The sequence below is a fragment of the Zingiber officinale genome, chromosome 1A (genome assembly GCF_018446385.1).
Source record: "Zingiber officinale cultivar Zhangliang chromosome 1A, Zo_v1.1, whole genome shotgun sequence".
Taxonomy (NCBI): domain Eukaryota; kingdom Viridiplantae; phylum Streptophyta; class Magnoliopsida; order Zingiberales; family Zingiberaceae; genus Zingiber; species Zingiber officinale.
The window spans coordinates 136,947,650-136,960,285 of record NC_055987.1 but is presented as its reverse complement, the minus strand read 5'-3'; the positions used below and the strand labels follow the sequence as shown (position 1 = coordinate 136,960,285).

General features: G+C 40.5%; 1 protein-coding gene across 2 annotated transcripts; it reads right to left on the bottom strand.

Annotated features, from left to right (window-relative positions):
• Positions 1-11,376: 11,376 nt before the first annotated feature.
• LOC122010187 (CASP-like protein 2D1) lies at positions 11,377-12,178 on the bottom strand. 2 transcript variants are annotated; one of them, XM_042566639.1, is made up of 2 exons: positions 11,906-12,178; positions 11,377-11,753 (listed from the first exon to the last, which is right to left on the bottom strand). In XM_042566639.1, the coding sequence occupies exons 1-2, from the start codon at positions 12,091-12,093 to the stop codon at positions 11,459-11,461; spliced, it is 483 nt and encodes a 160-aa protein (XP_042422573.1). In that variant the 5' UTR covers positions 12,094-12,178; the 3' UTR covers positions 11,377-11,458. The 2 variants fall into 2 exon arrangements, with proteins under 2 accessions (XP_042422573.1, XP_042422564.1); XM_042566630.1 differs by having other exon boundaries at positions 11,377-11,834; positions 11,906-12,177.
• Positions 12,179-12,636: the final 458 nt, after the last annotated feature.

Below are 12,636 nucleotides of genomic sequence, written 5' to 3'. Positions count from 1 at the left end.
GAGAGGGTTGGAAAAAAAGTTCGAGTGAGCCCTATCTGGATGGCCGAAATCACCCAAGTGAGCGGAGCTGGAGCAGAAGACCCGAACAAAAAGTCAACTATAGGCTGGTTGGAGTCCGAGCGCCCATAGCTACTTTGGGTGCTAGGACCGGCTTGGTCCAGCTAGGGTGCCTTGGCGAGGTGCCCCTATGCGAAAGTGATCCAGGCGCCCAAAATCCTTCCAGGTGCTCGGACTAAAGATTTTATCCAGATCCATTGTGACGTGATCCATTGTGATGTGGATAAAGTTTTATCCATGTCCAGGCACCCGAAACTCTTCCAGGCGCTCGAATCAGGACTATAAATATAGCCCTGATCCTAGTAGTTAAAGAAAATACTTGTAAATGATCTTCTTTTTGTTTAGTTTTGTGATCTAGTACTTTAACTGCTATAAGAGACTTCTCTGTCAGAAGGAGATTTTAGTGAGCTTTCAACATCTTGGATCAACAATCTCTTGATTGCAAACCAAGTAAAAGATCTGTCTCTTCTTTCTCTTTTTTAATTAGTTATTTTTTGTACAAGTGTTTTAATCAAGCTATAAGATCGAGAAAGGTTTGCATTTTTGTTTTCAAGCAATTCACCCCTCTTGCTAGCTGTAAGGGACTAACAAGTGGTATTAGAACTCAACCACTTTAGAAGAACTAACCGTCGATCGAAGCACAGAAGTCGATGGACAGACCGAGTATCTATCCGCCTAAGTTCGAGGGAGAGTTTATGAACTGGAAAAAGAAGATGGAGGCATTTAAAAAAATATATTTTGATTTATTATTAATAATGAAGATTATTTTTGCAACACCAAAGGATAAAGAAGAACATCAGTGGACTAAAAAAGAGCAAGCTGACTTCGTGGCAAACGACAAGGTAGAATTTCATTTATTGAGCGTTTTACCGCCACAAGAAGTCAATCGGAATGGGACCTGCGAGTCAGCCAAAGATCTATGGTAAAAATTCTTGAAAATCCATGAAGGAACCTCGAAATCAAAACTCATGAGACGGGATCTGCTTCGGAACCATATCAGCAACCTTCAGTTAGAAGAAGGCGAAACTGTCACACACCTCTACTCAAGAATAAAAGGACTCTTCACTGGACTCATGAATCTCAGAGAAAAGATAACCAACTGAGATTCACTAAGATACATACTTAATACATTTCCTAGGACTCCTGAATGAACACCTTTAGTAGATGCATATTTCATCTCTAAGGACTTAAAGGTAAGTAATTTAGAAGAACTTTTTTCAACATTTGAAATTCATGAGTCAAGATATGTAGATCTAAAGAAAGAGACAAGACACAATATTTCCTTAAAGGCAAAAATGGATGAATCAGAATCTGAAACTTCTCTTGATGATGATGAAACGACATTTATAGTAAGGAAATTCAATTTTTTTTTTCAAAACTAATAAGTTTAATTAAGTGCAGGGCAAAAGAAGGAAAGGAAAGGTAAGATGCTACCACTGCAATGAAGAAGGGTGCGTCAAAGACAACTACCCAAAACTGAAGAACAAGATCAAGGACAAAGAAAAAGATAAAAGAGCGACCCAGAAAAGGCACAAGGACCTAAAAGTGACATGGGATGAAACATCGTCATCAGATTCGGATGTCGTAGCCTACGCCAGACTTACATTGATGGTAAGTCACCAAGAAGACGACAGAGCAAATTCATTGGAGATGAGCATAGAGAGCATTGATGAAGGGGGAGCAACGTCAAAAGAAAGCAGTTTTATAGGGGGAGAATTAGAGATCGACAAGATAAGTCAGGTACGGTCTCTACCTCCTGACCAATTATTTAAGTTTATAAAAATATTGTCAAAAATTCTTGTAAATTAGATGATCCCGTCCGGAAACTGAGTCAGACAGAGGCGGGCGATGCTAGAGTCGATGTTGACGGAAAGTCGTTGAGGAGCTTGGTCGACCTGGCACCCACCGGAAGGATTCACCAAGGCGGATGACGGGGGTGATGACGGAGATTATACAGCAAGGACTCTGCGCACACTCAGATGAGCCCACGAGCCGTTAGAGACCATAAATCAGGGAAAAAGTCCCCGGGTCAGGCCCTCCAACACTCAAGTCAGGTACTTTTTCCCCAGAAACAAGGAAAGGATGAAAAGTAGAAGATGAGTGCGAAAAGACGAGTGCGCATACCTGCGTAAGGGGCAAGACATCCCTTTTTATACTGCAACGGATGCTTTTGGAGTCTAACGGGTGTCAGGGAATGTCGGATGTCAGACTTTGTCTGGAGGTGAATGACACGTGGTGTCCTCCTATAGGTTTAGGAAGGCATCAGAGGGCAGTGAGCCCCAGACCGTTGACATATTCTCTGACAGGCGGTGATTATTCCTTGACAGGTTGTTATGATTCCCTGACTTGCTTGTCATGTAGTGCCTGCTTTCCCCGATCTGCTAACCTTGAACTGGGTCCTTGTATCCATATGATGAATCATTAGATTAAGTCTAATCCGAATTGGACTTATTGAGTTGGACTCAATTGAATCTAATTGTTGAATTAAGTCCAATTCAAATTAGACTCAAGGAATCAATTTAAATTAATAAAATAGTGATTCATTGAATTTGAATTGCATGAGGATTAATTGAGTAAGACTCAATTGAATTAGACTTGAGTTAGAATCAAGTGAATTAGACTTGAGTTATACTCAAGTGAGGAGACTTGAGTTAGACTCAAGTGAGATTTAATGAAGATAATTATTGAATTTTGAAATTCAATTATTCATTTCATTCAATTTTCGAAATTGAATTTGAAATGAAGAGTTACACTCATTTGAAATGAGGAGTTACAAGTTTGGTCTTTAATGGAGTGTAAATGCTCATTAAGACTATTAATGTTAATTAAGTATTTTCATTGGATGAAAATACTTAAGCTTTTTGCTCTTTATTTTTGGGTGGTATTCTCTTCATTTTCCATCAATAGTTCTAAGGCGCCTTCCAATGCTTAAAGGCATCTTCCATCCCTGGAAGGCGCCTCGAGTAATGTTCACCCAAGGCTTTTTGTACTCTTTTTGCCCTGCAAAGCGTGTTAGTCCAATAAACCAAATAATAACCTGCAAGACAAGTATTAACACAATAATATTGAGTAGTAATTAGATCATGTCTCCTCGAGACCAGGATCTAGTCAAAGTCTCAGTTTAATGATCCAAAATGGACCTAAAATGGATCGATGACTACTGTCCCTCAATCAGGATGCGTTCTCACCGAGTCACTCTCCTCCAATGATTTACCTTTACTTACCAACTTACAGTTGGTTGACTAGCCTCTTGACCCACTAGGTCTTCATGGCAATTGTCAGGTTTGTAGACTTAACTAGACTTCTGTCGGCTGTCAGATCCCGCGGATCCAATCAGACTTTCTGCCAGATATTAGGTTAGCCCATTGACCTATCTGGACTTCTCACCAGCTATCCGGTCCCACGGACCAAGCTGGGTTTCAGCCTGGTGTCAAGTCCTCCAGACCCATTAACTCTTGCACACTTAGTAAAGCACTTAGATCACAACAATACCAACTTAACTCACTTGTTATTCATCAAAACCTGAGTTAGACCGTTAGTGCAAACTACACCAACACTTATAACCCAGTCGGAGGCTCGGAAGTCTAAAATATAAGGCATGAGAGCATGCTCACTTATAATCTGGTTGATAGCTCAGGAGTCTGAAATATAAAGGCACGAGAGTATGCTCATTTTTAAACCCGTTGGTAGCTCGGGATTCTGAAATTCACTGGGACCTTTTGAGATAAAATTGCCTGCATTTTCATTGAGTAAAAAATATTTAAAGTATTACATCAATGCATTACAAGTGTACTCTTAAGTCCTATATGGTTGTAGGTGGTTGGCACTCCAAGGTCACTCTAAATTTTTTCCATTCGCGTCCTGGAGATACTAGGAACCCGAGGTGAGCTTTTACACCACCTTATATAGTCCTCTCCACTATGGCTCCAACTTGTTAATATCCTCGATCGGCTTAACCCGCTTCTAGACCGGATCACCAACCTAAAAAAAATCTAGGGATAACTCTTTTGTTATAATTTTGGCTCATCCTTTGGTGGTATGCCATTAGCCGAGTTGCCACTTTGTCTCTGACTTCTTTTATCAAATCGAGCACCATCTGACATTGTCCTCGTCATACAACTGCCTTCGATCAAATTCCATGCCAATCTTAATCGGGAGCACTGCTTCATCACCATAAACTGATGAAAAGGGGTTATATCTATCACTTCTAGGGGGGTTGTACGATATGGCCATAGTATGATGGATATTTCATCGACCCAACTTCCTCCAACATAATCTAATTTGGTTTTAAGTTCTCTAATGATTTTTCTATTTGTCACTTTTGTCTAGTTGTTACTCTATGGGTAAGTCACAGATGTGAAGACCTATGTAATACCATAGGTCGAACACCACTCTCGGATTTTTCTACCTTGGAATTATCTTCCATTATCTGACAACAGTTTGTGTGAAATTCTAAACCTACAAATAATATGCTACCATAAGAATTTAATAATCATCTACTCGGTTATCTTGGCCAATGGCTCTACCTCCATCCATTTCAAAAAATAATCTACTGCCACTAGTAAGAATCTTTTCTGGATGGGTGCTACTAGAAAAAGCCCTACTATATCCATGCCCCACTGATCGAATGGGCAGGAGATAATGGAGGTTCTTAGCAACTCCGTGAAGTGATGTGGGATATTCTGATATTTTTAATAAAATAAGCAGGTTTTTACTAATCGAGCTGCATTAGCCTACATAGTGGGCCAAAAATATCCGGCCAGTAATATTTTCAAGCAAGAAACCGGTTGCCCGCATGACTTCCACAGAAACCTTGATGCACTTCCTGTAAAATGTATTATGTCATCTGGTCTGATGCATTTGAGTAAAGGACATGAGAAAGCTCGTTTATAAAGATGGTCTCCAATCATAGTGAACTGACTGACTCTTTTCTTGATCATGTGTACTTGTTCTCCCTCTGCTAGTAAGACACCCTACTACAGAAATAAAATGATTGGTGTTCTCCAATCACTCTGTAATTTAAGGTCGGCTTGTCGTTCAATGTAAGTTACCAATAGTGCTTCTTGTTCTATAGGCTTTATTTAGGGTCCATGGAACTATAGAGGAAGCTACTTTGGCTAAATCATCCGCTGTTTGATTTTCTACCCGAGGAACCTTTTGTATGATTACTTCATGGAACCCGAATCTATGCTTCTCGAATACTTCTGCATAGAGCTTGAGCTTGTCATTATTAATTTTAAAATTTTCTAATAATTTCTGAGCAGCTAACTGAGAATTTGAATAAATTAAAACCCAAGAAGCTCCCACATGTCTGGCGGCTTACACACTGGCTATCAATGCTTCATATTCTGCTTCATTATTGGTAGCTCGATAATTTAACTGAACGGACAGTTGCATTCTATCCTTCTTGAGTGATATCATAAAAATACCTATTCCGCTATCCTACCGAGTGGTTGATCCATTCATGTATATCTTCTAAGTTTCCTCAGGCTCAGGGTTAGGGGTGTAAATAAACCAAGCCGCTCATGAGCTATTCGAAGCTCGATTCGATAAAAGCTCATTTGAGCTTGTTTAATGAGACTCGTTAAGATAAACAAACCAAGCTTAAGCTTCATAATATTCGGCTCGTTAGCTAGTGAACATGTTCGTTAGTAAGATCATGAATAAACTTTTAAATGAAAAACATAATAGTTTTGATATTGAATTTATAGATTTTACACTATACTTATGAAAATATAGACAAATATATTAAATTTATTTATTAGAATAAAATTATAAATTTTAATAGAATATTATAATGTTCTCTAAATATATAATTTAGTTTTTAATAAATATTTAAATTTATAATTTATATTTATTAAACTCGTTTAGGTTCAATAAAAACTCAAAAAGCTCGTAAGCCATGAATATATTTATTAAATAAAGCTCGAACTTAGCTCGATTATAAATGAGCCAAACTCAAACTTTCAAGAGCTCGGCTCAACTAAGCTCGATTACACCCTACTCAGGGTTTTGCATTTCTGTTATAAAATCATCTAAGGCTTGAGCCTTGATAGTCACTCGGGGTTGATATTGTATGTCATACTCACTGAGCTCCATGGTTCACTTGATCAACCTCTCGAAAACTTCAGGATTGACAAGCACTCGACCCAAGGTGCTATTGGTTAGCACGATGATCAGATGGGAAAAAAATAAGGATGCAACCTTCAAGCGGCTAAAACAAGTTCATACACTAATTTCTCGAGTGTGGTGTAACGACACTCGGCTCCTTTTAATAAATAGTTAAAGAAATACACAGGTTGCTGCTCTCTCCCCTCTTGCCTTACCAATACTGTCCCAATAGTGTACTCATTAGCAGACAAGTAAATCCATAAAGATTCACCTACTATTGGCTTAGAAAATATAGGCAGGGCGGACAAATAACTCTTTAGCTCATCGAACGGCTTGTCATAGTTAGCGTCCCATTGAAATTTAGTTGTCTGGCGGAGAATCTTGAAGAAAGTTAAGCTTTGGTCAACCGATCTTGAAATGAAACGTGATAATGCAATGATTCGCCCGGTTAGCCTTTGTGCCTCCCTTAAATTGTGTGGAGGAGCCATATCTTGTAGAGCTTGCACTTTACTGGGATTAGCCTCAATTCCCTGTTCTGTGACTAAGTAACCCAGAAAGAGTCCACTCCTAGCTCCAAATAGGCATTTCTGGGGTTGAGTTTAAGCCCGTACTATCTTAAAGTTTTGTAGGTTTCTTCTATATCCATGCATAGATCCGTAGCTCAGAGGGACTTAATGAGGATATCATCTATATAAACCTCTATATTCCACCTAATTTGCTTCTGGAAGACTTTGCTTATGAGATGTTGGTAAGTAGCTCCTACATTCTTTAGTTCGAATAACATTATATTATGACAGTAAGTGCCTTCAGCGGTTATGAAGCTAACCTTTTCCTGATCGTTCTTGGTGAGCGAGACTTAATGATACCCTTGATACATGTCTAGCATATAGATAAACTCACAACCGAAGGTGGAGTCCACCACTTGATTGATGTGAAGTAATGGATAATAATCTTTGGGATAGACTTCCATAAGGTCTCTGAAGTCGATGCAAACCCTCCACTTATTTTCGGGCTTAGACACTACGATAACATTAACCAGCCAGCCTAGGAATTGAACCTCATGAATATAGCTAACCTTTAATAATTTTTCTACTTACTCCTGAATGATCTTATTCTGATCGGCCCCAAAATCTCGGTTTCTTACTTGATCGGACATGTGTTTGGGTAAACATGGAGCACATGTTTCATGACCATTGGTGATATACCCATCAATTCTTTGGGTGTCCAAGTAAAAATATTGTTGTTACGTGTCAAGCACTTAACCAGCTCAACTTTAAGTTCAGGAGTCAAGTCGACAACTATTTAGGTGGTGGCCTCTGGACAACCAGGTTGAATATATATGCACCTCTTCTTTTTCTTCATAAACTAAGGTAGGGGTGCTTCCCAAATAGTGTTAACCTCCATCCATTGCATCTTCCAAGTAGAGTTGACTTCAGTTTTGATTATGCATGTTACCAGTTGATTTCCTTTAACTTCCCTAACCTGATCATCTATAGAAAATTTTATTTTCTGACAAAAAGTTGAGACAATTGATTAGAACTCATTTAGAGTCGGCCGGCTCAGAATAATATTATATGTTGAGGGCGCGTCTACGACTATGAAAGTTGATCGACACGTCCTCATTAGGGGCTCCTCCCCTAACGATATAGCCAGCTTGATTTGGCCGAGCGACTGAACTTCATTACTATTGAAACTATAAAGAGGTGTCATCATGGGTTGGAGATCGCTCGACTCTATCTGTAATTATTTGAATGCTTGTCGGAAAATGATGTTGATTGAACTGCCCGTGTCAACAAAAGTCTGGTAGATATTGTAATTGACTATGACAACCTTAATTATCAGTACATCATCATGACGCACCTCAACTCCTTCTAAATCTTTAGGCTCGAAGCTAATTTTAGGCCCGGTCACTTGCTCTATACTACAGTCGACCGCGTGGATCTCTAATCAATCAGTGTGCAATTTTCTTGCTTAGTTGAAGTCTCTATCGGTTGGACCCTAGACTATCATGCTGATATCCCCCCGGACAACGTTATTGTGATTTTCATCTTATCATGTTGGGGGCTCTCATTGGACCCGCGCGGGAGCCTATGCCCGGGCTACTGACGGTTGGGGTGTCCTTTGGAATCGCTTGGCCTCTCGCTGGTCTCTTCTAGGTGAGCCGTTCGACTGTTGATAAGGACAACTATTGGGCGACGAGGTGCGTTAACAGAATCTTTGATTGTTATTCTGGCGATTTGCCAGATTATAACATTCCCGGGTGTCGTGCTTGGATGACCGGTGGTATGTGTGATATCTCTCTCGCTCAGCCTTCACATGTTGTATGACCTGGTGTTGTGGTTCTTGATGATGAAACTGAGGACCTGCCCGAGGTCCTTTTTTGTGGAGGAGCTGGTAATGTTCGACGCTCAGGAGTTGGAACCAGAGTAGGTGTCGTGACCTCCATCCTCTTGGCGGACTGCACCTCTTCGACATTAATAAACTCGGTCGCCCAGTCGAGTAGATGGTTGAAGTTCCTTGGAGGTCTTCTAATTAAGGAGCGAAAGAAGTCATTATCAACAAGGCATTGGGAAAAGGTACTTACCAGAATTTCAGTGGTGGCTGTAGGGACATCCATGGTTACTTGATTAAATTTTTTTATGCATGCTCTGAGTGTCTCCTTGGGCCCCTGTTTGAGTGAGAAAAGGCTCAGGGGAGTCTTGTGGTAATGTCGACTGCTGGCGAAATGATAAAGGAAAACCTTGCGGAAATTCTTAAAACTACAAATAGACTCGATCGACAATCGTTTAAACTATCTTTGCACCGAGCCAATGATTGTAGTGAGGAACACTAGGTACTTTATGCCATTTGCATATTGATAAAGGAGGGCATTATTTTCAAATTTGAGGAGGTGATCCTTAGGTCAGTGGATCCTCCATATTCCCCTATTGTTAGGGGCTGATAATGTTTTGACAACTTATTTTCTAGCACCCTCTAAGAGAACTGGATGCTAATTTCCTCATGAGAGCTGCAAGTTACAGGGGCTTTTCCCTTGCGTCCCTCTCGGATAGGTGCTTCTCTCGAAGATTCTTGTAGCCCTTTTTGGCCTATGTACTTGGGCGGCGTATTGAAGAACGCTTGATGGCACACGATCGGTGAGTGAGGCGCATGAGGCAGATGGGCTAGTAGAATATAAGGATGATCCTAGCCAATCATTGGGGGAATGGGCTAACATTTTGCCGGACCTTCCTCCCGAGCTCCACTTTCCCTCTGATGTGCTGTTGTCGACACGACGGGATTAGGTGGTAGATTAGGCTAAAGAATTTCCACAAACAACATCAAATATGATCCTGTCTGAAAACTGAAGAGATGCTGTGCTGGCAACGGTGGCTTGATTGTTGATTGAGAGAATACTTTTTACTTCATGGAGAGGCTTCCTTTCTATCCTGTACACATTAAGACAAGCAAACAAAATGCCAACGCCCAAAAACCAAGGGGAGCCCCTGGCGAAGGCCCTTCAATGCTCAAGTCAAAATAAATTTTGGACGGGTGAATAAAGAACAGTATAGAACGTGCACACGAGAGTAAGCTTGAGATGTTCAAATAACATACCTTGCCAATGGAGAGGACCCCCTTTAAATACCACCTTTCATAACCTCAGTAATCATGAGGTGGCGAAGAATGTCAGAGGTTGTTGGGTAATGAAAAGTGTACAACCTATGCAAAAATTATCCCAGGAATCTTCCTTTACCCACATGTGTACCTCTTTTGTCGTTTATAGCTTATGCCATTGATGAGGTAGTTAAAAGAATATGCTGTCATATGTGGTCGGCTAATGAGAAATATGATAATCCCCAAGGAAGATTCCAAAAGAATATTCTTTGACATATAATTGTTATTCTGATAGGTTGTTAGGATTCTCTACTCATGTTGTCTGTTGAGTATATTTTGGCCGACTTATAAAGCCAACCGTCTTTATGCATGTCCTTGCATTAAGTTGCTTGGTTATGTGTTGAATGATGTTAGCAATTCGTTCAGAGAATAATATAATGTCTTGGGCACACTAGCAACCCATTTGAGAAGCAATATGATATCCTGTCAGTGCTGGAAATTCACCTGGGAAGTAATATGAAGCTAAATGTCTTAGGCCCGATCGACCTTTTATCTGGATGGGTGTGTAAGTGCCTCAGGCTCGGGTTTTGGGGCCACCTAAACCCATCCGGTTATATTATTGAATGGATACACAGACATATTATTGTGTGGAAATCCATAGGGATGACCAGTAATAAGGTCGACCAGGCGTCTATAAAGATACTCGTACAGAGTAAGGAGTTTGATCTTTCCGTTGATCGGACCTATGGTTGATCGATTGTGAGGTGGATCGGGCATCCCTTAAACTTGGTCGGCCATTAAATGACCGGACATGCTAACTTCCCAATTCAAGAGTAAAACATTAAACTTCCTATGTCCGACCAACTAAAGGGTCGGTCGACCATATTTCGAACAACTTGTAACCGGGTTGAGTAAGCACTGCGAGCCTTAGCGCTCGGCGAATAACAAAGTCAGTTGGGGAATGCTTTCTTCCCTTGACTTTGACCATCACCTCACCGTGACTTTGACCTCCACGTCATCTCCTAGGTCTGCTCCTTACATCCCGTATCTGTGTCCTTCACGAAAATGCAAAAAACTAAAAAATCCAAGTCTTTTCTAGGTTTTCTATTATAATAATTCGACAATCAAATTACTAGAATAACATATCGACGAAAAATCCTAACTTTAAACTATGAAATTCAAAGAAACATAGTTGTGTAAAACTGTATTCTAAAAGGCAAATAAGAATTCAAATAGGAAATACAACAATAAGAGACCTTTCTACGAAATCATGACATAACAAAGAAAAACATAAACTATAAATCACGAAGAATCTAAATATAGCGGAATTGACATTGTTTTTTTGTGTAATGCTCGTCGATCTGGTGATCCTATTGGAGAAGAAGGTTGATCTTCCAAGAAACTTAGGTTTTAACGACATCGAATCCTCTTGGTCTAATGGATAACGAAGAGTCATCAAGAGATTATTCTTGAACCCTTATCAGTTCATAAATAATAGTGGATTGGATTAACATCTTCTACATGGTAAATCCACATCTAATAACCTAAAATCGACTTAAATTTAATCACTTAAACGAGTTCAATTCATATTTATATGTAAAACTTATTTAAAGTCTCTTTAAAGGAAATAACTAACATTGTTAACCTTGATGATTAACCACATATCATCTTATTAACTAGATTACAGTGAAAGCATTTCTTATTGATCCACTTCGGCCGCTTCTTTAGTTGTAGAAACAGAAGGGGCTTCGAACTTGCTGAAAACTCTGTAAGCAGAAACGAGAGCCAGCGCAATGAAGCTGAGCAAGGCAGCCAAATGCAGCGCCAAGGAACCCTTGATCCTGTCGCAGAACCTCCCAAAGTAGCTGCACGCTTCGCTCCACGACGCTTTCCTATCTCCCTCGCGAGCCAGATAGAGTACCTCGGCCGCAGCAGACCCTGATGTCACCATCAGATAAGCCACAAGTTGGTCCACGATAAGCAAGATCCAGTCTCTGTCGAAACATTTGAAGAAACAGAAGAGAGTCGAAGCAGCAGAATAAGCCATGGAGATGGCGTTGATGCACACCAAGTACCTGCGCATGTGGAGGTCAGGAGCAGAGGAAATATAATGGAAGGGAATTGGTAAGCATGCAATTAGATTAACCTCAGTCCTGATAGGTTGTTAAATGCCACATTCCCATACGAATCACTGGTTTGCTTGTTGACGACCGTCAGCCACAGGGACGCAGCACATAAAGGCGTGGCAACAAGCCTGAGGGAGAGCTCCAGGAATCTGAGGCTATTGTGGTGGTTTGAAGAAGCACTGATGGTGGATTCACGTTCCTCACTCATTGTCTGTGACTGTAAGGTTTCCTGAGAGAAAAGAAAGGAAAGGAGAAGGAGCTCTTTTTAGTGAGGTGGGTGGGTGGGTGAGAACCGAGAAGCCTTGTCGCATTTAAAGCCATGTGACCTCTACTCAGAGTGAATTATGGAGTTTTTTTTGATATATATACGTGTTTCACACTGTGGACTGAAAGCAACGAACGCTTTGTTTGTCTGCGTAACATTGTCCAAGTTCTATGCATTTAGGCTGCGTTTAGTAACACGTAATTTATCTTATAATATAATTCAGATTACATTACAAAGTTGATTATTTTATTTAGTTTGATTTAAAATTTGTAATGTAATATAATCTAGATTACAAAAAGTAGTGAAGATTTGTAATCTAGATTACAAAGTAAATGCTATGTATCCGACACCAAAATTTAAATGCCGAATATACCCCTAGTCTGTTGTCGATAGCCACCCGCCACCAGTCGTTGACCTTTGTCGCCGGCCGCCGCCGATCGTCGGCCGCCGCAGTCGCCGGCCGCCGCCGGTCGCCGGCCGCCGCCG